Source organism: Pezoporus flaviventris, unplaced genomic scaffold, assembly GCF_033815535.1.
Source record: "Pezoporus flaviventris isolate CSIRO_AGI_PZ_B2104156 unplaced genomic scaffold, CSIRO_AGI_Pfla_v1 ptg000787l, whole genome shotgun sequence".
In the NCBI taxonomy this organism is placed as follows: domain Eukaryota; kingdom Metazoa; phylum Chordata; class Aves; order Psittaciformes; family Psittacidae; genus Pezoporus; species Pezoporus flaviventris.
Window position 1 is genome coordinate 904 of NW_026893332.1, and position 26,371 is coordinate 27,274.

Consider the following 26,371-nt stretch of genomic DNA (forward strand, 5'->3'; position numbering starts at 1 on the left):
TTGATGGTGTCCCATTGGGGGGGTACCTTTTGGGGGTCCCAACCTATGGGGGGTCCCATTGATGGGGTCCCATTGGGGGGGTCCCATTGGGGGTTCCCACTGGGGGCGTACCTTTTGGGGGGTCCCATCCTATGGGGGGGTCCCTTTTGGGGGGGTCCCACTGGGGGGGTTCCATTTGGGGGGTCCCATCCTATGGGGGCGTCCCATTGATGGGTTCCCATTTGGGGGTTCCCATTGGGGGGGTCCCTTTTGTGGGGTCCCATCCTATGGGGGGGTCCCATTGATGGGGTCCCATGGGGATGTCCCATTCCATTTGGGGGGGGGGGGCGCCAGGGCACCCCAGTACCTGGAGGATCCCATTGGGGGCTGCAGGGGGGTACCATTGGGGGGGGGGTCCCATCCCTTTGGGGCCCCCATCACTGGGGGGGGGGGGGGTGTGACAGGTCCCCTTCTGGGGGGGGGCCATGGGCTCCCCAGTACCAGTGGGGGGGCCCCATTATTTGGGGGGGTCAGGGGTACCCCAGTACCTGGGGGGGGTCTCATTGGGGGGGTCCCTTTTGAGGGGTCCCATTGGGGGGGTCCCTTTTGGGGGTTCCCATCCTATGGGGGGGTCCCATTGATGGGGTCCCATTGGGGGGGTCCCTTTTGGGGGTTCCCATCCTATGGGGGGGTCCCATTGATGGGGTCCCATTGGGGGGGTCCCTTTTGGGGGTTCCCATCCTATGGGGGGGTCCCATTGATGGGGTCCCATTGGGGGGGTCCCTTTTGGGGGTTCCCATCCTATGGGGGGTCCCATTGATGGGGTCCCATTGGGATGTCCCATTCCATTCTGGGGGGGGGGGTGCGGGGCACCCCAGTACCTGGAGGGTCCCATTGTGGGGGTCCCATTGGGGGGCCCCGTTGGGGGGTTCCCATCCTATGGGGGGGTCTCATTGGGGAGGGTCCCATTGGGGGGGTCCCATTGAGGGTTCCCATTTTATGGGGGGGTTCCTATTGGGGGGTGCAGGGGGGTCCCCATCCTATGGGGGGGTTCCCACTGGGGGTCCCATTGAGGGGTGCAGGGGGGGCCCATTGGGGGGGTTCCCATCCTATGGGAGGTTCCCAGTGGGGGGGGTCCCTTTGGGGGGGTCCCATTGGGGGTTCCCATCCTATGGGGGGGGTCCCATTGGGGGGGTCCCATTGGGGGTTCCCATCCTATGGGGGGTCCCATTGGGGGGGTCCCATTGCGGGGTGCAGGGGGGGGTCCCATTGGGGGTTCCCATCCTATGGGGGGGTCCCATTGGGGGGGTCCCTTTGGGGGGTCCCATTGTGGGTTCCCATCTTATGGGGGGGGTTCCCATTGGGGGGGTCCCTTTAGGGGGGTCCCATTGCGGGGTGCAGGGGGGTTCCCATTGGGGGGTCCCATTAGGGGGTGCGGGGGGGGTCCCATTGGAGGTTCCCATCCTATGGGGGGGTCCCATTGGGGGGGTCCCATTGCGGGGTGCAGGGGGGGGGGAGGGGGTCCCTGGCAGTGACGCAGCTTTGGGGGGTGCGGGGGGGGGCGGGGGAGGGGGGAGGTCCCCACTTTACGTTCCCCCCCTCCCCCCCTTCAGGCACAGCCCAATGTGGGGGAGGGGGGGTCCCCGGTGGGGGGGGGCGGGCAAACCACGTAGCGCCCTGGGCCCCCCCCTCCCCCCCCATCGCTGGAAGGGGGGGGCGGGGGGTGGGGGGGGGGCTCGGGGGGGTCCCCCCCCCTTTCCTTGCCCCTCCCCCCTCGGCCCCCCCCTCCCCCATGTTGACGTAGAGGGGGTCGGGGGCGGGGCCTGGGGGCGGGGGGGGGGCAGGGCCCGCAGAGCCCCCCCCAGGGCCCCCCCCAGCTCTGTGAAGCTTGGTCTGGCCCGGGGGTCGGCGGCCCAGCAGCGCAGCATCAGAGAGTACCTGGGGGGCAATGAGGGGGGGGAATGGGGATCTGTGGGGCGCTATGGGGTTATGGGGCTCTATGGGGGTAATGGGGTCTATGGGGCTATGGGACTCTATGGGGTTATGTGGGCTATGGGGGTAATGGGGTCTATGGGGTTATGGGGCTCTATGGGGTTATGGGGGCTATGGGGGTAATGGGGGCTATGGGGCTATGGGGCTCTATGGGGTTATGGGGGCTATGGGGGTAATGGGGCTATGGGGTTATGGGGCTCTATGGGGTTATGGGGGCTATGGGGGTAATGGGGTCTATGGGGCTATGGGGCGCTATGGGGTTATGGGGGCTATGGGGGTAATGGGGTCTATGGGGCGCTATGGGGTTATGGGGGCAATGGGGGTAATGGGGTCCATGGGGCGCTATGGGTCTCTTATGGGGGCTATGGGGCAATGGGGGGTATGGGGGCTATGGGGCTATGGGGCTCTATGTTGGCTATGGGGCTATGGGGCTCTATGGGGTTATGGGGGCAAGGGGGCAATGTGGCAATGGGGCAACGGGGGTAATGGGGTCTATGAGGCTCTATGGGGGCAATGGGCGCTATGGGCCTCTATGGGGGGTATGGGGTCTATGGGGCTATGGGGCTCTATGGGGTTATGGGCCCAATGGGGGCTATGGGGCTCTATGAGGGCTATGGGCTCTATGGGGCTCTGTGGGGCTATGGCGCTCTGTGGGGGGTTTGGGGTCTATGAGGTTATGGGGCTCTATGGGGTTATGGAGGCAATGGGGCAATGGGGGCTATGGGGCTCTATGGGGGGTATGGGGCTCTATGGGGCCCTATGGGGTTCTATGGGGGTAATGGGGTCTATGGGGGGTATGGGTCCCTACGGGTCCCTACTTGTCCCTGTGTGTCCCTATGGATCCATATGTGTCCCTATGTGTCTCTATGTGTCCCTATGTGTCTCTATGTGTCCCTATAGGTCCCTATGTGTCTCTATGGCTCCCTATGTGTCTCTATGGCTCCCTATGGGTCCCTATGGGTCCCTATGGGACCCTATGTGTCTCTATGTGTCCCTATGTGTCCCTATGTGTCCCTATGTGTCCCTATGTGTCCCTATGTGTCTCTATGTGTCCCTATGTGTCCCTATATGTCTCTATGTGTCCCTATGTGTCCCTATGTGTCTCTATGTGTCCCTATGTGTCTCTATAGGTCTCTATGTGTCCCTATGTGTCCCTATGTGTCCCTATGTGTCTCTATGTGTCCCTATGTGTCCCTATGTGTCTCTATAGGTCTCTATGTGTCCCTATGTGTCTCTATGTGTCTCTATGTGTCCCTATGTGTCCCTATGTGTCCCTATGTGTCTCTATGTGTCCCTATGTGTCTCTATGTGTCTCTATAGGTCTCTATGTGTCTCTATGTGTCTCTATGTGTCTCTATGTGTCCCTATGTGTCTCTATGTGTCCCTATGTGTCCCTATGTGTCTCTATGTGTCTCTATGTGTCTCTATGTGTCTCTATGTGTCTCTATGTGTCTCTATGTGTCCCTATGTGTCCCTATGTGTCTCTATGTGTCTCTATGTGTCTCTATGTGTCCCTATGTGTCTCTATGTGTCTCTATGTGTCTCTATAGGTCTCTATGTGTCTCTATGTGTCTCTATGTGTCTCTATGTGTCCCTATGTGTCTCTATGTGTCCCTATGTGTCTCTACTATGTGTCTCTATAGGTCTCTATGTGTCTCTATGTGTCCCTATGTGTCTCTATGTGTCTCTATGTGTCTCTATAGGTCTCTATGTGTCTCTATGTGTCTCTATGTGTCTCTATGTGTCTCTATGTGTCTCTATGTGTCCCTATGTGTCCCTATGTGTCCCTATGTGTCTCTATGTGTCTCTATGTGTCCCTATGTGTCTCTATGTGTCTCTATGTGTCTCTATGTGTCTCTATGTGTCCCTATGTGTCTCTATGTGTCTCTATAGGTCTCTATGTGTCTCTATGTGTCTCTATAGGTCTCTATGTGTCTCTATGTGTCTCTATAGGTCTCTATGTGTCTCTATGTGTCTCTATGTGTCTCTATGTGTCCCTATGTGTCTCTATGTGTCTCTATGTGTCTCTATAGGTCTCTATGTGTCTCTATGTGTCCCTATGTGTCCCTATGTGTCTCTATGTGTCTCTATATGTCCCTATATGTCTCTATGTGTCCCTATGTGTCTCTATGTGTCTCTATAGGTCTCTATGTGTCTCTATGTGTCCCTATGTGTCTCTATGTGTCTCTATGTGTCTCTATAGGTCTCTATGTGTCTCTATGTGTCCCTATGTGTCTCTATGTGTCTCTATGTGTCTCTATGTGTCTCTATGTGTCCCTATGTGTCTCTATGTGTCTCTATGTGTCCCTATGTGTCTCTATGTGTCCCTATGTGTCTCTATGTGTCTCTATAGGTCTCTATGTGTCTCTATGTGTCCCTATGTGTCTCTATGTGTCTCTATGTGTCTCTATAGGTCTCTATGTGTCTCTATGTGTCTCTATGTGTCCCTATGTGTCCCTATGTGTCCCTATGTGTCTCTATGTGTCTCTATGTGTCTCTATGTGTCCCTATGTGTCTCTATGTGTCTCTATGTGTCTCTATGTGTCTCTATGTGTCCCTATGTGTCTCTATGTGTCTCTATGTGTCTCTATGTGTCCCTATGTGTCTCTATGTGTCTCTATGTGTCCCTATGTGTCTCTATGTGTCTCTACGGGTCTCTATAGGGTCTCTATGTGTCTCTATGTGTCTCTATGTGTCCCTATGTGTCTCTATGTGTCTCTATGTGTCCCTATGTGTCTCTATGTGTCTCTACGGGTCTCTATAGGGTCTCTATGTGTCTCTATGTGTCTCTATGTGTCTCTATGTGTCCCTATGTGTCTCTATGTGTCTCTATGTGTCTCTATGTGTCTCTATGTGTCCCTATGTGTCTCTATGTGTCTCTATGTGTCTCTATGTGTCCCTATGTGTCTCTATGTGTCCCTATGTGTCTCTATGTGTCTCTATGTGTCCCTATGTGTCTCTATGTGTCCCTATGTGTCTCTATGTGTCTCTATGTGTCCCTATGTGTCTCTATGTGTCTCTATGTGTCTCTATGTGTCTCTATGTGTCCCTATGTGTCCCTATGTGTCTCTATGTGTCCCTATGTGTCTCTATGTGTCCCTATGTGTCCTATGTGTCTCTATGTGTCTCTATGTGTCTCTATGTGTCTCTATGTGTCTCTATGTGTCTCTATAGGTCTCTATGTGTCTCTATGTGTCTCTATGTGTCCCTATGTGTCCCTATGTGTCTCTATGTGTCTCTATGTGTCTCTATGTGTCTCTATGTGTCTCTATGTGTCTCTATGTGTCTCTATGTGTCCCTATGTGTCCCTATGTGTCCCTATGTGTCCCTATGTGTCCCTATGTGTCTCTATGTGTCCCTATAGGTCTCTATGTGTCTCTATGGGTCTCTATGTGTCCTATGTGTCTCTATGTGTCTCTATGTGTCTCTATGTGTCTCTATGTGTCTCTATGTGTCTCTATGTGTCTCTATAGGTCTCTATGTGTCTCTATGTGTCTCTATGTGTCCCTATGTGTCCCTATGTGTCTCTATGTGTCTCTATGTGTCTCTATGTGTCTCTATGTGTCTCTATGTGTCTCTATGTGTCTCTATGTGTCCCTATGTGTCCCTATGTGTCCCTGTGTGTCCCTATGTGTCCCTATGTGTCTCTATGTGTCCCTATGTGTCTCTATGTGTCTCTATGGGTCTCTATGTGTCCCTATGTGTCTCTATGTGTCTCTATGTGTCTCTATGTGTCTCTATGTGTCCCTATGTGTCCCTATGTGTCCCTATGTGTCCCTATGTGTCCCTATGTGTCTCTATGTGTCCCTATGTGTCTCTATGTGTCTCTATGGGTCTCTATGTGTCCCTATGTGTCTCTATGTGTCTCTATGTGTCCCTATGTGTCCCTATGTGTCTCTATGTGTCTCTATGTGTCTCTATGTGTCCCTATGTGTCCCTATGTGTCCCTATGTGTCCCTATGTGTCTCTATGTGTCCCTATGTGTCTCTATGTGTCTCTATGGGTCTCTATGTGTCCCTATGTGTCTCTATGTGTCTCTATGTGTCTCTATGTGTCTCTATGTGTCCCTATGTGTCCCTATGTGTCCCTATGTGTCCCTATGTGTCCCTATGTGTCTCTATGTGTCCCTATGTGTCTCTATGTGTCTCTATGGGTCTCTATGTGTCCCTATGTGTCTCTATGTGTCTCTATGTGTCTCTATGTGTCCCTATGTGTCCCTATGTGTCCCTATGTGTCCCTATGTGTCCCTATGTGTCTCTATGTGTCCCTATGTGTCTCTATGTGTCTCTATGGGTCTCTATGTGTCCCTATGTGTCTCTATGTGTCTCTATGTGTCTCTATGGGTCTCTATGTGTCCCTATGTGTCTCTATGTGTCTCTATGTGTCTCTATGGGTCTCTATGTGTCTCTATGTGTCCCTATGTGTCCCTATGGATCCCTATGGGTCCCTATGGGTCACTCACATCGCCGGGGGGCAGCCTGGGGGCGCCCCGAGCCGCCTCCCCCCCGCAGGTACCGGTAGACGTCTCCGTTCTCCAGGCCGGGGTAGGGGGTGCGGCCCCGCGCCAGCACCTCCCACATGGTGACGCCGAACGACCACTAGGGGGCGGTACAACGCTGCGCCCGCGCTCCCCATTGGCTGCGCTGCACCGCCGCTGGCCGCCCATTGGCTGGCGGGCGGGATGCGCCGCTTCCCATTGGATGGGGGGAAAGGAGGTTGGGGGGGGGGGGGCAAGGGGGGTTTTGGGGTGATTTAGGGGGGTTTGGGGGGGGGTTGGGGGGGTTGGGAGCGATTTTGGGGTGATTTTGGGGGATTTAGGGGTGGTTTTGGGGGTGATTTTGGGGGGTTTGGGGGGGTTTTGGGGTGATTTGGGGGATTTGGGGTGGTTTTAGGGTGATTTAGGGGGGTTTGGGGGGGTTTTGGGGTGATTTGGGGGATTTGGGGGTATTTTGGGGTGATTTGGGGGGTGTGGGGGTGATTTTGGGAGATTTGGGGGGTTTTGGGGTGGTTTTGGGGTGATTTAGGGGGGTTTGGGGGGGTTTTGGGGGGGTTGGGAGCGATTTTGGGGTGATTTTGGGGGGTTTAAGGGTGGTTTGGGGTGATTTGGGGGATTTGGGGTGGTTTTGGGGTGATTTGGGGGGGTTTGGGGTGGTTTTGGGGTGGTTTTGGGGGTTTTGGGGTGGTTTTGGGGTGATTTAGGGGGGGTTGGGGGGGTTTGGGGGGGTTGGGAGCGATTTTGGGGTGATTTTGGGGGATTTAGGGGTGGTTTTGGGGTGATTTGGGGTGGGGTTGGGGTGGTTTTGGGGTGAGTTGGGGGGGTTGGTGGTTTGGGGGGGGTTTTGGGGTGATTTTGGGGTGGTTTGGGTTGATTTGGGGGGATTTGGGGGTGGTTTTGGGTGATTTAGGGGGGTTTGGGGTGGTTTTGGGGGGGTTGGGAGCGATTTTGGGGTGATTTTGGGGGATTTAGGGGTGGTTTTGGGGTGATTTGGGGGGTTGGGGTGGTTTTGGGATGATTTGGGGGGTTGGGGTGATTTAGGGGCGGGTTTGGGGGTGATTTAGGGGGGTTTGGTTTGGTTTTGGGATGATTTGGGGGGTTGGGGTGATTTGGGGGGGGGTGCGGTGTTTGGGGCTGCTTTGGGCTGGTTTTGGGGTGTTTTGGGGCCGTTTTGGGCCGCTGTGGGGCTCTCACCACGTCGCTCTTGGTGCTGTAGACCCGGCTCTCGAGGCTCTCCAGGGCCACCCACTTGACGGGCACGGGGGCCACGTGGCCCTGGCGGTAATACTGCCCCCCCCAAGGCGCTTGGCCAGCCCGAAGTCAGCCACCAGCACCCGCAGGTGCTCGTCCAACCTGGGGGGCAATGGGCACCTCAATGGGACCTCAATGGGGGCCTCAATGGGGGCCTCAATGGGGACCCAATGGGGACCTCAATGGGGGCCTCAATGGGGATCTCAATGGGGACCTCAATGGGACCTCAATGGGGAACTCAATGGGGAACTCAATGGGACCTCAATGGGGATCTCAATGGGGACCTCAATGGGGATCTCAATGGGGACCTCAATGGGGATCGCAATGGGACCTCAATGGGGATCTCAATGGGGACCTCAATGGGCACCTCAATTGGGGCCTCAATGGGGACCTCAATGGGGACCTCAATGGGCACCCAATGGGGATCTCAATGGGGACCTCAATGGGGATCTCAATGGGGATCTCAATGGGCACCCAATGGGGATCTCAATGGGGATCTCAATGGGGGCCTCAATGGGGATCTCAATGGGGACCTCAATGGGACCTCAATGGGGACCTCAATGGGGATCTCAATGGGGATCTCAATGGGGATCTCAATGGGGATCTCAATGGGGACCTCAATGGGGATCGCAATGGGACCTCAATGGGGGCCACAATGGGGACCTCAATGGGGATCTCAATGGGGATCTCAATGGGGATTTCAATGGGGATCTCAATGGGCACCTCAATTGGGGCCTCAATGGGGGCCTCAATGGGACCTCAATGGGGGCCACAATGGGGACCTCAATGGGGATCTCAATGGGCACCCAATGGGGATCTCAATGGGGACCTCAATGGGGATCTCAATGGGGATCTCAATGGGCACCCAATGGGGATCTCAATGGGGATCTCAATGGGGGCCTCAATGGGGACCTCAATGAGGGCCTCAATGGGGGCCTCAATGGGACCTCAATGGGGATCTCAATGGGGATCTCAATGGGGACCCAATGGGCACCTCAATGGGGGCCTCAATGGGGGCCTCAATGGGGACCCAATGGGGACCTCAATGGGACCTCAATGGGGATCTCAATGGGGATCTCAATGGGGATCTCAATGGGGACCTCAATGGGGACCTCAATGGGGCCCTCAATGGGGATCTCAATGGGGATCTCAACGGGGATCTCAATGGGGATCTCAATGGGGATCTCAATGGGGACCTCAATGGGGATCTCAATGGGGATCTCAATGGGGACCTCAATGGGGATCTCAATAGGGACCTCAATGGGACCTCAATGGGGACCTCAATGGGGATCTCAATGGGCACCTCAATGGGGACCTCAATGGGGATCTCAATGGGGATCTCAATGGGGATCTCAATGGGGACCTCAATGGGGATCTCAATGGGGATCTCAATGGGCACCTCAATGGGGATCTCAATGGGCACCTCAATGGGGACCTCAATGGCGATCTCAATGGGGACCCAATGGGCACCTCAATGGGGACCTCAATGGGGATCTCAATGGGGATCTCAATGGGGACCTCAATGGGGAACTCAATGGGACCTCAATGGGGAACTCAATGGGACCTCAATGGGGACCTCAATGGGACCTCAATGGGGACCTCAATGGGGACCTCAATGGGGACCTCAATGGGGATCTCAATGGGACCTCAATGGGGACCTCAATGGGGACCTCAATGGGGACACCCTGCCCCACACCCTGCCCCACACCCTGCCCCCCCGCCCCACGCCGTGCCCCACATGCAGTTCCTGGCCGCCAGGTCCCGGTGGATGAAGCTCCGCAGGCTCAGATATTCCATCCCGGCAGCGATGTCCCGCAGGAAGCGCAGCAGCGTCCCCAGGGCCAGCGCCTGCGCCCAGAGGGACCCATAGAGACCCATAGGGACCCATAGAGACCCATAGAGACCCATAGGGAGCCATAGGGAGCCATAGAGACCCATAGGGACCCATAGGGAGCCATAGAGACCCATAGAGAGCCATAGAGACACCATAGACACCATAGAGACCTATAGAGACCCATAGAGACCCATAGAACCCCATAGAGAAACAGAGAGATCCACAGAGCCCCATAGAGCCCCATAGAGCCCATAGAGCCCTATAGAGCCCATAGACACCATAGACCCCCATAGACATCCCCCATTACCCCATAACCCCCATTCCCCCCATTACCCCATTGCCCCCATTCCCCCCATTCCCCCCATTCCCCCCATTACCCCATTGCCCCCATTACCCCATAACCCCCATTGACCCCATTACCCCATTGCCCCCATTACTCCATTACCCCCATTGCCCCCATTACTCCATTACCCCATTACCCCATAACCCCCATCACCCCCATTACCCCCATTGCCCCATTACCCCCATTACCCCCATTGCCCCCATTACCCCATAACCCCCATTGCCCCATTACCCCCATTGCCCCCATTACCCCCATTGCCCCATTACCCCCATTACCCCATAACCCCCATTACCCCCATTGCCCCCCCCTGCCCCACTCACCAGTGGGGGCTGCCCCATGCGTGCCCGCAGCAGGAAGCTGTGCAGGTCCCCATGTGCCATGAACGGGAGCACAACGATGGGGGCCGGGAGCCCCCCGTCCCCCCAGGGCTGCAGGCACACACCTGCAGCTCCGGTTACCCCATGGCGCCCCATAGAGACCCATAGAGACCCATAGAGACCCATAGAGCCCATGGAGACCATAGAGACCCATAGAGACCCATAGAGCCCATGGAGACCATAGAGCCCCATAGAGACCCATAGAGACCATGGAGACCATAGAGACCCATAGAGCCCATGGAGACCATAGAGAAGAGACCCATAGAGCCCATGGCACCCCATAGAGCCCCATAGAGACCATGGAGCCCCATAGAGACCCATAGAGACCCATAGAGACCATGGAGCCCCACTGAGTACATGGAGCCCCATAGAGCCTAATCGAGCCCACAGCACCCGTAGCCCCCATAGCCCCCATAGCCCCCATATCCCCCATAGCACCCATAGCACCCACAGCACCCATAGCACCCACAGCACCCATAGCACCCATAGCACCCACAGCACCCACAGCACCCATAGCACCCATAGCACCCATAGCACCCACAGCACCCATAGCACCCATAGCACCCACAGCACCCACAGCACCCATAGCACCCACAGCACCCATAGCACCCACAGCACCCATAGCACCCATAGCACCCACAGCACCCATAGCACCCATAGCACCCATAGCACCCACAGCACCCATAGCACCCATAGCACCCACATCACCCACAGCACCCACAGAACCCACAGCACCCATAGCGCCCACAGCACCCATAGCACCCACAGCACCCACAGCACCCATAGCACCCACAGCACCCATAGCACCCATAGCACCCATAGCACCCACAGCACCCATAGCACACATAGCACCCATAGCACCCATAGCACCCATAGCACCCACAGCACCCACAGCACCCATAGCACCCATAGCACCCATAGCACCCATAGCACCCACAGCACCCATAGTACACATAGCACCCATAGCACCCATAGCACCCATAGCACCCACAGCACCCATAGCACCCACAGCACCCATAGCACCCATAGCACCCATAGCCCCCACAGCACCCATAGCACCCATAGCACCCATAGCCCCCACAGCACCCACAGCACCCACAGCACCCACAGCACCCATAGCACCCACAGCACCCACAGCACCCACAGCACCCATAGCACCCATAGCACCCATAGCACCCACATCACCCACAGCACCCATAGCACCCATAGCACCCACATCACCCACAGCACCCATAGCACCCATAGCACCCATAGCACCCACATCACCCACAGCACCCATAGCACCCATAGCACCCATAGCACCCACAGCACCCACAGCACCCATAGCACCCATAGCACCCATAGCACCCACAGCACCCATAGCACCCACAGCACCCATAGCACCCATAGCACCCATAGCCCCCACAGCACCCACAGCACCCACAGCACCCATAGCACCCACAGCACCCACAGCACCCACAGCACCCATAGCACCCATAGCACCCATAGCACCCACATCACCCACAGCACCCATAGCACCCATAGCACCCATAGCACCCACAGCACCCACAGCACCCATAGCACCCATAGCACCCATAGCACCCACAGCACCCATAGCACCCATAGCACCCATAGCACCCATAGCACCCACAGCACCCATAGCACCCATAGCACCCATAGCACCCATAGCACCCACAGCACCCACAGCACCCATAGCACCCACAGCACCCATAGCACCCATAGCACCCATAGCACCCATAGCACCCATAGCACCCACAGCACCCACAGCACCCATAGCACCCATAGCACCCACATCACCCACAGCACCCACAGAACCCACAGCACCCATAGCACCCACAGCACCCACAGCACCCACAGCACCCACAGCACCCACAGAACCCACAGCACCCATAGCACCCATAGCACCCATAGCACCCACAGCACCCATAGCACCCATAGCACCCACATCACCCACAGCACCCACAGAACCCACAGCACCCATAGCACCCCACAGCACCCATAGCACCCATAGCACCCATAGCACCCACAGCACCCATAGCACCCATAGCACCCATAGCACCCACAGCACCCACAGCACCCATAGCACCCATAGCACCCACATCACCCACAGCACCCACAGAACCCACAGCACCCATAGCACCCACAGCACCCATAGCACCCATAGCACCCATAGCACCCATAGCACCCATAGCACACATAGCACCCATAGCACCCATAGCACACATAGCACCCATAGCACCCATAGCACCCATAGCACCCATAGCACCCACAGCACCCATAGCACCCATAGCACCCATAGCACCCATAGCACCCACAGCACCCATAGCACCCATAGCACCCATAGCACCCACAGCACCCACCGATGAGCCCCATGACGTTGGGGTGATCGAACTCCTTCATGCAGGCGGCCTCGGAGAGGAACTGCTCGAGCTGAGCCCGGCTGCCCATGGCCACTGAGATCGGGGCAAATTGGGGCAATTTGGGGCAAATTGGGGCAATTTGGGGTGCTTTGGGTCATTTTGGGTCATTTTGCATCAATTTGGGGCAATTTGGGTCATTTTGCATCAATTTGGGGCAATTTGGGGCAATTTGGGTCATTTTGGGGTGTTTTGGGGCAATTTGGGTCTTTTTTCGGTGTTTTGGGGCAATTTGGGTCATTTTGGGGTGTTTTGGGGCAATTTGGAGCAATTTGGGGTGTTTTGGGGCAATTTGGGTCATTTTGGGGTGTTTTGGGGCAATTTGGGTCATTTTGGGGTGTTTTGGGGCAATTTGGGTCATTTTGGGGTGTTTTGGGGCAATTTGGGTCATTTTGGGGTGTTTTGGGGCAATTTGGGTCATTTTGGGGTGTTTGGGGGCAATTTGGGTCATTTTGGGGTGTTTTGGGATGTTTTGGGATATTTTGGGGCAATTTAGGGCGGTTTGGGGCAATTTGGGTGATTTTGGAGCAATTTGGGGACAATTTGGGGTGGTTTGGGTCATTTTGCATCAATTTGGGTCAATTTGGGACATTTGGGGGCAATTTGGGTCATTTTGCATCAATTTGGGGCATTTTGGGGCAATTTGGGGAATTTTGGGGCAATTTGGGTCAATTTGGGACATTTGGGGGCAATTTGGGTCATTTTGCATCAATTTGGGGCATTTTGGGGCAATTTGGGACATTTTGGGGTGTTTTGGGGCAATTTGGGGCATTTTGGGGTGTTTTGGGGCAATTTGGGGCATTTTGGGGTGTTTTGGGGCAATTTGGGGCATTTTGGTGTGTTTTGGGGTATTTGGGTGCAATTTGGGTCATTTTGGGGTGTTTTGGGGCAATTTGGGTCATTTTGGGGTGTTTTGGGGTAATTTGGGGCAATTTGGTGTGGTTTGGGCCAGTTTGGGACATTTTGGGGCAATTTAGGGCGGTTTGGGGCAATTTGGGTCATTTTGGGGCAATTTGGGGTGGTTTGGGACATTTTGCATCAATTTGGGTCAATTTGGGACAATTTGGGTCATTTTGGGGCAATTTGGGTCATTTTGCATCAATTTGGGGCATTTTGGGGCAATTTGGGGCAGTTTGGGGCAATTTGGGTCAATTTGGGACATTTTGGGGCAATTTGGGTCATTTTGCATCAATTTGGGGCATTTTGGGGCATTTTGGGACAATTTGCGGCGGTTTGGGGCATTTTGGGGTGGTTTGGGGCATTTTGCATCAATTTGGGTCAATTTGGGGTGTTTTGGGGCAATTTGGCGCGGTTTGGGGTGGTTTGGGTCTATTTGGGGCATTTCGGATGGTTTGGGTCAATTTGGGTCAATTTGGGGTCTTTTGGGTCATTTAGGGTTGTTTTGGGGGTGTTTTGGGGTGTTTTAGGGTGTTTTGGGTCATTTTGGGTTGTTTTTGGGTGTTTTGGGGTGTTTTAGGGTGTTTTGGCTGTTTTGGGGGTGATTTTGGGGTGATTTCAGGGTGTTTTGGGTCATTTTGGGTTGTTTTGGGGGTATTTTGGCTCATTTTGGGTTGTTTTGGGGTGGTTTAGGGGTGTTTTGGGGTGATTTTGGGTTGTTTTGGCTCATTTTGTGTTGGTTTTGGGGTGGTTTTGGGTGGTTTAGGGTGATTTTGGGGTGATTTTGGGGTGTTTTGGGTCATTTTGTGTTGTTTTTGGGGTGTTTTGGTTTGTTTTAGGGTGATTTTGGGGTGATTTTGGGGTGTTTTAGGGTGATTTTGGGGTGATTTGGGGTTGGTTTTGGGGTGTTTTAGGGTGATTTTGGGGTGTTTTAGGGTGATTTTTGAGTGATTTTGGGGTGATTTTGGGGTGTTTTGTGTCATTTTGAGTTGTTTTTGGGGTGTTTGGGTTGTTTTAGGGTGATTTTGGGGTGTTTTGGCTCATTTTGTGTTGTTTTTGGGTTGTTTTAGGGTGATTTTGGGGTGTTTTAGGGTGATTTTGGGGTGATTTTGGGATGTTTTGGCTCATTTTGGGTTGGTTTAGGGGTGTTTTGGCTCATTTTGGGTTGGTTTAGGGGTGTTTTAGGGTGATTTTGGGGTGATTTTGGGGTGTTTTGGCTCATTTTGGGGTGATTTTGGGGTGTTTTGGGTCATTTTGGGGTGATTTTGGGGTGTTTCGGGTCCTGCTCACCCTTCAGGGTCTTCACGGCCACCCTGAGGACGCCGCTCTCCTGCTGGAGCTGCCCCTCGACGACGGAGCCGAACTCACCTGGGGGGCAAGGGGGGGGTCGGGGGGGCCATGGGGGGGGACCCCATGGGGTCAATGGGGCAGCCCTATGGGGTCAATGGGCCCAGCTCTATGGGGTCAATGGGGCAGCCCTATGGGGTCAATGGGCCCAGCTCTATGGGGTCAATGGGGAACAACCCCTATGGGGTCAATGGAGACATCCCTATAGGTTCAATGGGCCCAGCTCTATGGAGTCAATAGGGCAGCCCTATGGGGTCAGTGGGGCAGCCCTATAGGGTCAATGGGCCCAGCTCTATGGGGTCAGTGGGGCAGCCCTATAGGGTCAATGGGCCCAGCTCTATGGGGTCAATGGGGCAGCCCTATGGGGTCAATGGGGCAGCCCCATGAGGTCAATGGGGCAGCTGTATGGGGTCAGTGGGGCAGCCCTATGGTGTCAATGGGGAACAGCCCCTATGGGGTCAATGGGGAACAGCCCCTATGGGGTCAATGGGGCAATCCCTATAGGGTCAATGTGGAACAACCCCTGTGGGGGCAGCTCTGTGGGGTCAATGGGCCCAGCTCTATGGGGTCAATGGGGCAGCCCTATGGGGTCAGTGGGGCAGCTCTATGGGGTCAGTGGGGCAGCCCCATGGGGTCAATGGGGAACAGCCCCTATGGGGTCAATGGGGAACAGCCCCTATGCGGTTAATGGGGACATCCCTATAGGGTCAATGTGGAACAACCCCTATGGGGGCAGCTCTATGGGGTCAATGGGCCCAGCTCTATGGGGTCAATGGGGCAGCCCTATGGGGTCAGTGGGGCAGCCCCATGGAGTCAATGGGGCCATGCACCCACCTTCACCCAGGGTCTTGCCCAGGGCCAGGCGGTGCCGATCCAAGGTCACGTCCCGGAGCTTCTCCTGCAGCTCCTCACTGATGCCCAGGCGGGAGACTGGGAGAGGGGAGCCCATAGACACCCCATAGACACCCCATAGATACCCCATAGACACCCCATAGACACCCCATAGACACCCCATAGACACCCCATAGACACCCCATAGATACCCCATAGACACCCCATAGACACTCCATAGACACCCCATAGACACCCCATACACACCCCATAGACACCCCATAGACACCCCATAGACACCCCATAGACACCCCATAGATACCTCATGGATACCCCATAGACACCCCATAGACACCCCATAGACACCCCATAGACACCCCATAGACACCTCATGGATACCCCATAGATAACCCATAGACATCCAACAGACACCCCATAGATACCCCATAGACATCCCATAGACACCCCATAGACACCCCATAGATACCTCATGGATACCCCATAGATACCCTATAGATACCCCATAGATACCACATAGATACCCTATAGATACCCCATGGATATCCCATAGATACCCCATGGATACCCCATAGATACCCCATGGATCCCCCATGGATACCCCATGGATACCCTATAGATACCCCATGGGTACCCCATAGATACCCCATGGATCCCCCATGGATACCCCATGGATACCCTATAGATAGCCCATAGATACCCTATAGATACCCCATAGATACCCCATGGATACCCCATAGATACCCCATGGATACCCCATAGGTACCCCACACATACCCCATATATACCCCATGGATACCCCATAGATACCCTATAGATACCCCATGGGTACCCCATAGATACCCCATGGATCCCCCATGGATACCCCATGGATACCCTATAGATACCCCATAGATACCCTATAGATACCCCATAGATACCCCATAGATACCCCATAGATACCCCATGGATACCCCATAGATACCCCATGGATACCCCATGGATACCCCATAGATACCCCATAGATACCACATGGATACCCCATAGATACCCCATGGATACCCCATAGATACCCCACAGATACCCCATAGATACCCCACGGATACCCCATGGATACCCCATAGATACCCCATGGATACCCCATAGATACCCCATAGATACCCCATGGATACCCCATGGATACCCCACAGATACCCCATAGATACCCCATAGATACCCCATGGATACCCCATAGATACCCCATGGGTACCAATGGACACCATGGCCATGGGGCCGGGGTCGTGGGACACTCACACAAGGCATTGGTGGATCGGCGGCTGTAGGAGCTCCGCACCCGGAACTGCACCACGGGCTCCCCATGGGGTGCAAAGGCCACGCTGGAGGACATGGGGACACCATAGGGTCACCATAGGGCCCCATAGGGTCCTATAGGGTCCTATGGGGCCCTATGGGGCCGGGGGGTGCCCTGCTGTGGGGCTGCTGCTCACCCGTAATGGGGCTTCTTCCTCCTCCACCTGCGGGCCACCAGGACCCCCAGGGCCACCAGAGCCACCAGGGCCACCACGGCCACCGCGGCCACCACGGGCGGCCAATGGGCACCGGGCAGAGCCACTGCGGGGAGCACTGCGGGAGGGGAGAGCGTCGGCATCATCGGCGTCATCATTGGCATCATCGTCATCATTGACATCATTGACATCATCATCATCGTCATCATTGACATCATTGACATCATCATCATCGTCATCATTGACATCATTGACATCATCATCATCGTCATCATTGACATCATTGACATCATTGACATCATCATCATCGACATCATTGACATCATTGACATCATCATCATCCATCATCATTATCGTCATCATTGACATTATCATCATCATCATCATTGACATCATCATCATCGTCATCATCGACATCATTGACATCATCATCATGGACATCATTGACATCATCATCATTGTCATCATGGACATCATCATCATGGACATCATCATCATCGTCATCATCGACATCATTGACATCATCATCATTGACATCATCATCATCGACATCATTGACATCATTGACATCATCATCATGGACATCATCGTCATCGACATCATTGACATCATCATCATCCATCATCATTATCGTCATCATTGACATTATCATCATCATCATCATTGACATCATCATCATCGTCATCATCGACATCATTGACATCATCATCATCGTCATCATTGACATCATTGACATCATCATCATCGTCATCATCGACATCATTGACATCATCATCATCGTCATCATCGACATCATTGACATCATTGACATCATCATCATCGACATCATTGACATCATTGACATCATCATCATGGACATCATCGTCATCGACATCATTGACATCATCATCATCCATCATCATTATCGTCATCATTGACATTATCATCATCATCATCATTGACATCATCATCATCGTCATCATCGACATCATTGACATCATCATCATGGACATCATCGTCATCGACATCATTGACATCATCATCATCCATCATCATCATCGTCATCATTGACATTATCATCATCATCATCATTGACATCATCATCATCGTCATCATCGACATCATTGACATCATCATCATGGACATCATTGACATCATCATCATGGACATCATTGACATCATCATCATTGTCATCATGGACATCATCACCATGGACATCATCGTCATCGACATCATTGACATCATCATCATCGTCATCATCGACATCATTGACATCATCATCATGGACATCATCGTCATCGTCATCATCGACATCATTGACATCATCATCATCGTCATCATCCATCATCGACATCATCCTCATCCATCATCATCATCATCCTCATCCACATCATCATCATCCATCATCGACATCATCATCATCCATCATCATCCTCATCCATCCTCATCACCCATCATCATCCTCATCCATCATCATCCTCCATCCATCATCATCCTCATCCATCATCATCATCCATCATCATCCTCATCCATCATCATCATCCATCATCATCCTCATCCATAATCATCATCATCCTCATCCATCATCATCCTCATCCATCATCATCCTCATCCATCATCATCCTCATCCATCATCATCATCATCCATCATCATCATCATCATCCATCATCACCCATCATCATCCATCATCATCATCATCATCCATCATCATCATCCTCATCCATCATCATCATCCTCATCCATCATCATCATCATCCATCATCGACATCATCCTCATCCATCATCACCCATCATCATCATCATCCTCATCCATCATCATCATCATCCATCATCGACATCATCCTCATCCATCATCACCCATCATCATCATCATCCTCATCCATCATCATCATCATCCATCATCGACATCATCCTCATCCATCATCATCCTCATCCATCATCATCCTCATCCATCATCCTCATCCATTCATCATCCTCATCCATCATCCTCATCCATCATCCTCATCCATCATCATCCTCATCCATCATCCTCATTCATCATCATCATCATCCATCATCGACATCATCCTCATCCATCATCACCCATCATCATCATCCTCATCCATCATCATCATCCTCATCCATCATCATCCTCATCCATCATCATCCTCATCCATCATCCTCATCCATCATCATCCTCATCCATCATCATCCTCATCCATCATCCTCATCCATCATCATCCTCATCCATCATCATCCTCATCCATCATCATCATCCTCATCCATCATCATCCTCATCACCCATGATCACCCTCATCCCCTCACCGGGGCTGCGTCTCCAGCGGTGTCTCTCCAACTGTGGGACATCGGGACATCATTGGGGATCAGGATGTGGGGTGTGGGGTATGGGGTATATGGGGTACGGGGTGTGGGGGTATGGGGTGTGGGATGTGGGGTGTGGGATATGGGGGTGTGGGGTATGGGGTGTGGGATGTGGGGTATGGGATATGGGATGTGGGGTATGGGATATGGAGTGTGGGGTGCGGTATATGGGGTGTGGGGTATGGGATATGAGGTGTGGGATATGGGATATAGGGTGTGGGATACGGGGTATGGGATATGGGGTATGGGATATGGGATATGGGGTATGGGTGTGGGATATGGGGTATGGGGTATGGGATATGGGATATGGGATATGGGGTATGGGATATGGGATATGGGGTATGGGGAATGGGATATGGAATATGGGGTATGGGTATGGGGTATGGATATGGGCTATGGGATATGGGTATGGGGCACGGGATATGGGGTATGGGATATGGGCTATGGGATATGGGGTATGGGATATGGGATATGGGGAATGGGGTATGGGATATGGGGTATGGGATATGGGATATGGGGTATGGATATGGGGTGTGGGATATGGGATATGGGATATGGGATATGGGGCACGGGATATGGGGTATGGGATATGGGATATGGGATATGGGGTGTGGGATATGGGGTGTGGATATGGGATATGGGATATGGGATATGGGGTATGGGATATAGGGTGTGGGATATGGGATATGGGATATGGGATATGGGATATGGGATATGGGGTATGGGATATGGGGTGTGGGATATGGGATATGGGATATGGGATATGGGGTGTGGGATATGGGGTGTGGGATATGGGATATGGGATATGGGATATGGGATATGGGGTATTGGGATATGGGGTGTGGGATATGGGATATGGGATATGGGATATGGGGTACGGGATATGGGTATGGGGCACGGGATATGGGGTATGGAGTGTGGGGGGTGGGGTGTGGGACATGGGACGTGTGGGGCCGCCCTCACTCGGCGCCAGCCGCACTGGGGGGCTCCAGGGCCCCTCTCCCCCCGCCGTGTATGGGGCCACGCGGACCCACAGGTTCTGCTGCAGCTCCAGGCTCTGCTCCTGCGCCAGCCCCACGTCCAGCTCCACCTGCGGCAATGGGGGCTCAATGGGGCGCTATGGGTCCCTATGGGTCCCTATGGGGCGCTATGGGTCCCCATGGGTCCCTATGGGCGCTATGGGGCGCTATGGGTCCCTATGGGGTGCTATGGGTCCCCATGGGCGCTATGGGCACTATGGGTCCCCATGGGCTGCTATGGGGCGCTATGGGGCGCTATGGGTCCCCATGGGGTGCTATGGGGTCGCTATGAGTCGCTATAGGTCCTTACGGGGCTCTATGGGGCGCTATGGATCACTATGGGTCCCCATGGGGTGCTATGGGTCGCTATGAGTCGCTATAGGTCCTTACGGGGGCTCTATGGGGCGCTATGGATCACTATGGGTCCCCATGGGTTGCTATGGGTCCCTATGGGGCACTATGGGGCGCTAAGGGTCCCCATGGGTCGCTGTGGGTCGCTATGGGTCCCTATGGGTCGTATGGGTCCCCATGGGTCGCTATGGGTCCCTATGGGGCACTATGGGGCGCTATGGGTCCCTATGGGGAGCTATGGGGCGCTAAGGGTCCCCATGGAGCGCTATGGGTCCCTATGGGTCGCTATGGGACCCCATGGGTCGCTATGGGTCGCTATGGGTCACTATGGGTCCCCATGGGTTGCTATAGGGCGCTAAGGGTCGCTATGTGTCGCTATGGGTCGCTATGGGTCCCTATGGGTCCCCATGGGTCATTATGGGTCGCTATGGGTCCCTATGGGTCCCCATGGGTCACTATGGGTCACTATGGGTCACTATGGGTCCCTATGGGTCCCCATGGGTCACTATGGGTCGCTATGGGTCCCTATGGGTCCCCATGGGTCACTATGGGTCGCTATGGGTCACTATGGGTCCCTATGGGTCCCCATGGGTCACTATGGGTCGCTATGGGTCCCTATGGGTCCCTATGGGTTGCTATAGGGCGCTATGGGTCTCTATGGGTCACTATGGGTCCCCATGGGTCGCTATAGGGTGCTATGGGTCACTATGGGTCCCATGGGTCCCTATGGGTCGCTATAGGGCGCTATGGGTCCCTATGGGTCCCCATGGGTCTCTATGGGTCTCTATGGGTCGCTATGGGTCACTATGGGTCACTATGGGTCTCTATGGGTCCCTATGGGTCTCTATGGGTCCCTATGGGTCACTATGGGTCCCTATGGGTCCCCATGGGTCGCCGTGGGTCTCACCTGGGGCTCCCGGTCTCCCCCATAGCGCAGGCGGAAGCCCCGGAGGGCGCCATTGAGCTGCCCGCTAGGGGGCGCCCAACGAGCCCGCGCGCGCGCCCCCGCGCGCTCCAGGGTCACGTTCTCCGGGGGCGCGCCCGGGGCTGCGGGGGGGGGGGGATGAGGTCAAACAGAGGTCAAGGGGGCGGGGCTGGAACCGTGGGAGCCACAGAGCCAGCCCCATAGAGACCCATAGAGACCCATAGAGAGCCATAGAGACACATAGCGACCCTTAGAGACACATAGAGACCCATAGAGACACAGAGAGACACATAGAGACACATAGAGACACATAGAGACCCATAGAGACACATAGAGACCCATAGAGACACAGAGAGACCCATAGAGACCCATAGAGACCCATAGAGACCCATAGAGACCCATAGAGACCCATAGAGAGCCATAGAGACACATAGAGACCCATAGAGACACATAGAGACCCATAGAGACACAGAGAGACACAGAGAGACCCATAGAGACACAGAGAGACACATAGAGACACATAGAGACACATAGAGACACATAGAGACCCATAGAGACACATAGAGACACATAGAGACACATAGAGACCCATAGAGACACATAGAGACCCATAGAGACACATAGAGACCCATAGAGACACATAGAGACACATAGAGACACATAGAGACCCATAGAGACACATAGAGACCCATAGAGACACAGAGAGACACATAGAGACACATAGAGACACATAGAGACACATAGAGACCCATAGAGACCCATAGAGACACATAGAGACACATAGAGACCCACATAGAGACACATAGAGACACACATAGAGACCCACATAGAGACCCATAGAGACACATAGAGACCCATAGAGACACATAGAGACACATAGAGACCCACATAGAGACCCATAGAGACACATAGAGACCCATAGAGACACATAGAGACCATAGAGACACATAGAGACCCATAGAGACACATAGAGACACATAGGGACCCATAGAGACCCATAGAGACACATAGAGACCCATAAGGACACATAGAGACACATAGGGACCCACATAGAGACACATAGAGACCCATACCCACATAGAGACCCATAGAGACACATAGAGACCCATAGAGACCCCATAGAAACCCATAGAGCCCATAAAGACCCCAGAGACCCATAGACACCCGAGACCCCATAGAAACATATAGAGCCCCCCATTGCCCCCCATCAAGCCCCCATTACCCCCATTGCCACCCATTACCCCCATTCCCCCCATTCCCCCCCATTGCCCCCATTCCCCCATTCCCCCCATTACCCATTGCCCCCCATTCCCCCATGACCCCCATTGCCCCCACTACCCCCCATTGCCCCCCATTACCCCCATTGCCCCCCATTACACCATTACCCCCCATTACCCCATTCCCCCCATTCCCCCATGACCCCCATTACCCCATTACCCCATTGACCCCCATTACCCCCATGACCCCCCCATTGCCCCCCATTACCCCATTGCCCCCCATTGCCCCCCATTACCCCCATTCCCCCCGCCCCCCTTGACCCCGCCCCTCACCCCCCTCCAAGGTCTCCGCGCTCTCCCATTGGCTCCAGGGGGAGGCTCCGCAGCGCACGCGCAGGCGGTAGCGCGTGAAGGGGCGGAGCCCCGCGAGCCTCAGCGCGGGGGGCAGCGGCGCCGCGCGCTCCTGCACGCGCCCGGAGGCCTCCGCCTGCAGGGGGCGCCACAACGGGGAGGGAGGGAGCATAGAGAGGAGATGGAGGGAGCATAGAGAGGAGATGGAGGGAGCATAGAGAGGACATGGAGGGAGCATAGAGAGGAGATGGAGGGAGGGAGCATAGAGAGAGATGGAGGGAGCATAGAGAGGACATGGAGGGAGCATAGAGAGGACATGGAGGGAGCATAGAGAGGACATGGAGGGAGCATAGAGAGGACATGGAGGGAGGGGAGCATAGAGAGGGACATGGAGGGAGCATAGAGAGGAGATGGAGGGAGCATAGAGAGGACATGGAGGGAGCATAGAGAGGAGATGGAGGGAGCATAGAGAGGAGATGGAGGGAGCATAGAGAGGACATGGAGGGAGGGAGCATAGAGAGGACATGGAGGGAGCATAGAGAGGACATGGAGGAGCATAGAGAGGACATGGAGGGAGCATAGAGAGGACATGGAGGGAGCATAGAGAGGACATGGAGGGAGCATAGAGAGGAGATGGAGGGAGCATAGAGAGGAGATGGAGGGAGCATAGAGAGGACATGGAGGGAGCATAGAGAGGACATGGAGGGAGCATAGAGAGGAGATGGAGGGAGGGAGCATAGAGAGGACATGGAGGGAGCATAGAGAGGAGATGGAGGGAGCATAGAGAGGACATGGAGGGAGCATAGAGAGGAGATGGAGGGAGCATAGAGAGGAGATGGAGGGAGCATAGAGAGGAGATGGAGGGAGCATAGAGAGGACATGGAGGGAGCATAGAGAGGAGATGGAGGGAGCATAGAGAGGAGATGGAGGGAGCATAGAGAGGAGATGGAGGGAGCATAGAGAGGAGATGGAGGGAGCATAGAGAGGACATGGAGGGAGCATAGAGAGGACATGGAGGGAGGGAGCATAGAGAGGACATGGAGGGAGCATAGAGAGGAGATGGAGGGAGCATAGAGAGGACATGGAGGGAGGGAGCATAGAGAGGAGATGGAGGGAGCATAGAGAGGAGATGGAGGGAGCATAGAGAGGACATGGAGGGAGCATAGAGAGGACATGGAGGGAGGGAGCATAGAGAGGACATGGAGGGAGCATAGAGAGGAGATGGAGGGAGCATAGAGAGGAGATGGAGGGAGCATAGAGAGGAGATGGAGGGAGCATAGAGAGGAGATGGAGGGAGCATAGAGAGGAGATGGAGGGAGCATAGAGAGGACATGGAGGGAGCATAGAGAGGAGATGGAGGGAGCATAGAGAGGAGATGGAGGGAGCATAGAGAGGACATGGAGGGAGCATAGAGAGGAGATGGAGGGAGCATAGAGAGGACATGGAGGGAGCATAGAGAGGAGATGGAGGGAGCATAGAGAGGAGATGGAGGAGCATAGAGAGGAGATGGAGGGAGCATAGAGAGGACATGGAGGGAGCATAGAGAGGACATGGAGGGAGCATAGAGAGGAGATGGAGGGAGCATAGAGAGGACATGGAGGGAGCATAGAGAGGAGATGGAGGGAGCATAGAGAGGAGATGGAGGGAGCATAGAGAGGAGATGGAGGGAGCATAGAGAGGACATGGAGGGAGCATAGAGAGGACATGGAGGGAGCATAGAGAGGAGATGGAGGGAGCATAGAGAGGAGATGGAGGGAGCATAGAGAGGACATGGAGGGAGCATAGAGAGGAGATGGAGGGAGCATAGAGAGGACATGGAGGGAGCATAGAGAGGACATGGAGGGAGCATAGAGAGGACATGGAGGGAGCATAGAGAGGAGATGGAGGGAGCATAGAGAGGACATGGAGGGAGCATAGAGAGGACATGGAGGGAGCATAGAGAGGAGATGGAGGGAGCATAGAGAGGACATGGAGGGAGCATAGAGAGGACATGGAGGGAGCATAGAGAGGAGATGGAGGGAGCATAGAGAGGACATGGAGGGAGCATAGAGAGGAGATGGAGGGAGCATAGAGAGGAGATGGAGGGAGCATAGAGAGGACATGGAGGGAGCATAGAGAGGACATGGAGGGAGCATAGAGAGGACATGGAGGGAGCATAGAGAGGAGATGGAGGGAGCATAGAGAGGACATGGAGGGAGCATAGAGAGGACATGGAGGGAGCATAGAGAGGAGATGGAGGGAGCATAGAGAGGAGATGGAGGGAGCATAGAGAGGACATGGAGGGAGCATAGAGAGGAGATGGAGGGAGCATAGAGAGGACATGGAGGGAGCATAGAGAGGAGATGGAGGGAGCATAGAGAGGAGATGGAGGGAGCATAGAGAGGAGATGGAGGGAGCATAGAGAGGACATGGAGGGAGCATAGAGAGGAGATGGAGGGAGCATAGAGAGGAGATGGAGGGAGCATAGAGAGGAGATGGAGGGAGCATAGAGAGGACATGGAGGGAGCATAGAGAGGAGATGGAGGGAGCATAGAGAGGAGATGGAGGGAGCATAGAGAGGACATGGAGGGAGCATAGAGAGGAGATGGAGGGAGCATAGAGAGGACATGGAGGGAGCATAGAGAGGACATGGAGGGAGCATAGAGAGGACATCGAGTGACCATAGGTACCCATACATGTCCCATAACCCTCCATAACCCCCCATAGACCTCCAGAACCCATCAATAGCCCCCTATAGCCCCCTATAGCCCCATAACCCCCATAGGCCCCTATAGCCCCATACCCCCCATAGCCCCATAGACCCCTATAGCGCCATAGCCCCCATAGCACCCATATGCCCCCATAGCCCCTGTAGCCCCCTATAGCCCCATACCCCCCATAGCACCCAAAGTTCCCCATAGCA

At 54.4% G+C, this 26,371-nt stretch overlaps 1 protein-coding gene and 1 long non-coding RNA gene across 2 annotated transcripts; both read right to left on the bottom strand.

Moving 5' to 3' along the window:
* Positions 1-6,433: 6,433 nt before the first annotated feature.
* On the bottom strand, positions 6,434-17,537 carry LOC133264345 (tyrosine-protein kinase receptor UFO-like; the record flags this gene model as incomplete). The annotated part of the gene is given in 10 exon segments (XM_061444294.1): positions 6,434-6,569; positions 7,661-7,767; positions 7,770-7,819; positions 9,456-9,565; positions 10,215-10,336; positions 12,632-12,724; positions 14,876-14,953; positions 15,767-15,862; positions 17,054-17,136; positions 17,248-17,537. Coding segments are annotated over 10 exon segments (1,165 nt in total), but the record flags the coding sequence as incomplete, so codon positions are not given.
* A 2,015-nt stretch (positions 17,538-19,552) lies between these two features.
* On the bottom strand, positions 19,553-23,604 carry LOC133264343 (uncharacterized). The gene is made up of 4 exons (XR_009741637.1): positions 23,452-23,604; positions 21,884-22,023; positions 20,570-20,696; positions 19,553-19,580 (listed from the first exon to the last, which is right to left on the bottom strand). It is a non-coding gene; the product is annotated as an uncharacterized LOC133264343 (long non-coding RNA).
* Between the last annotated feature and the right edge of the window lie 2,767 nt (positions 23,605-26,371).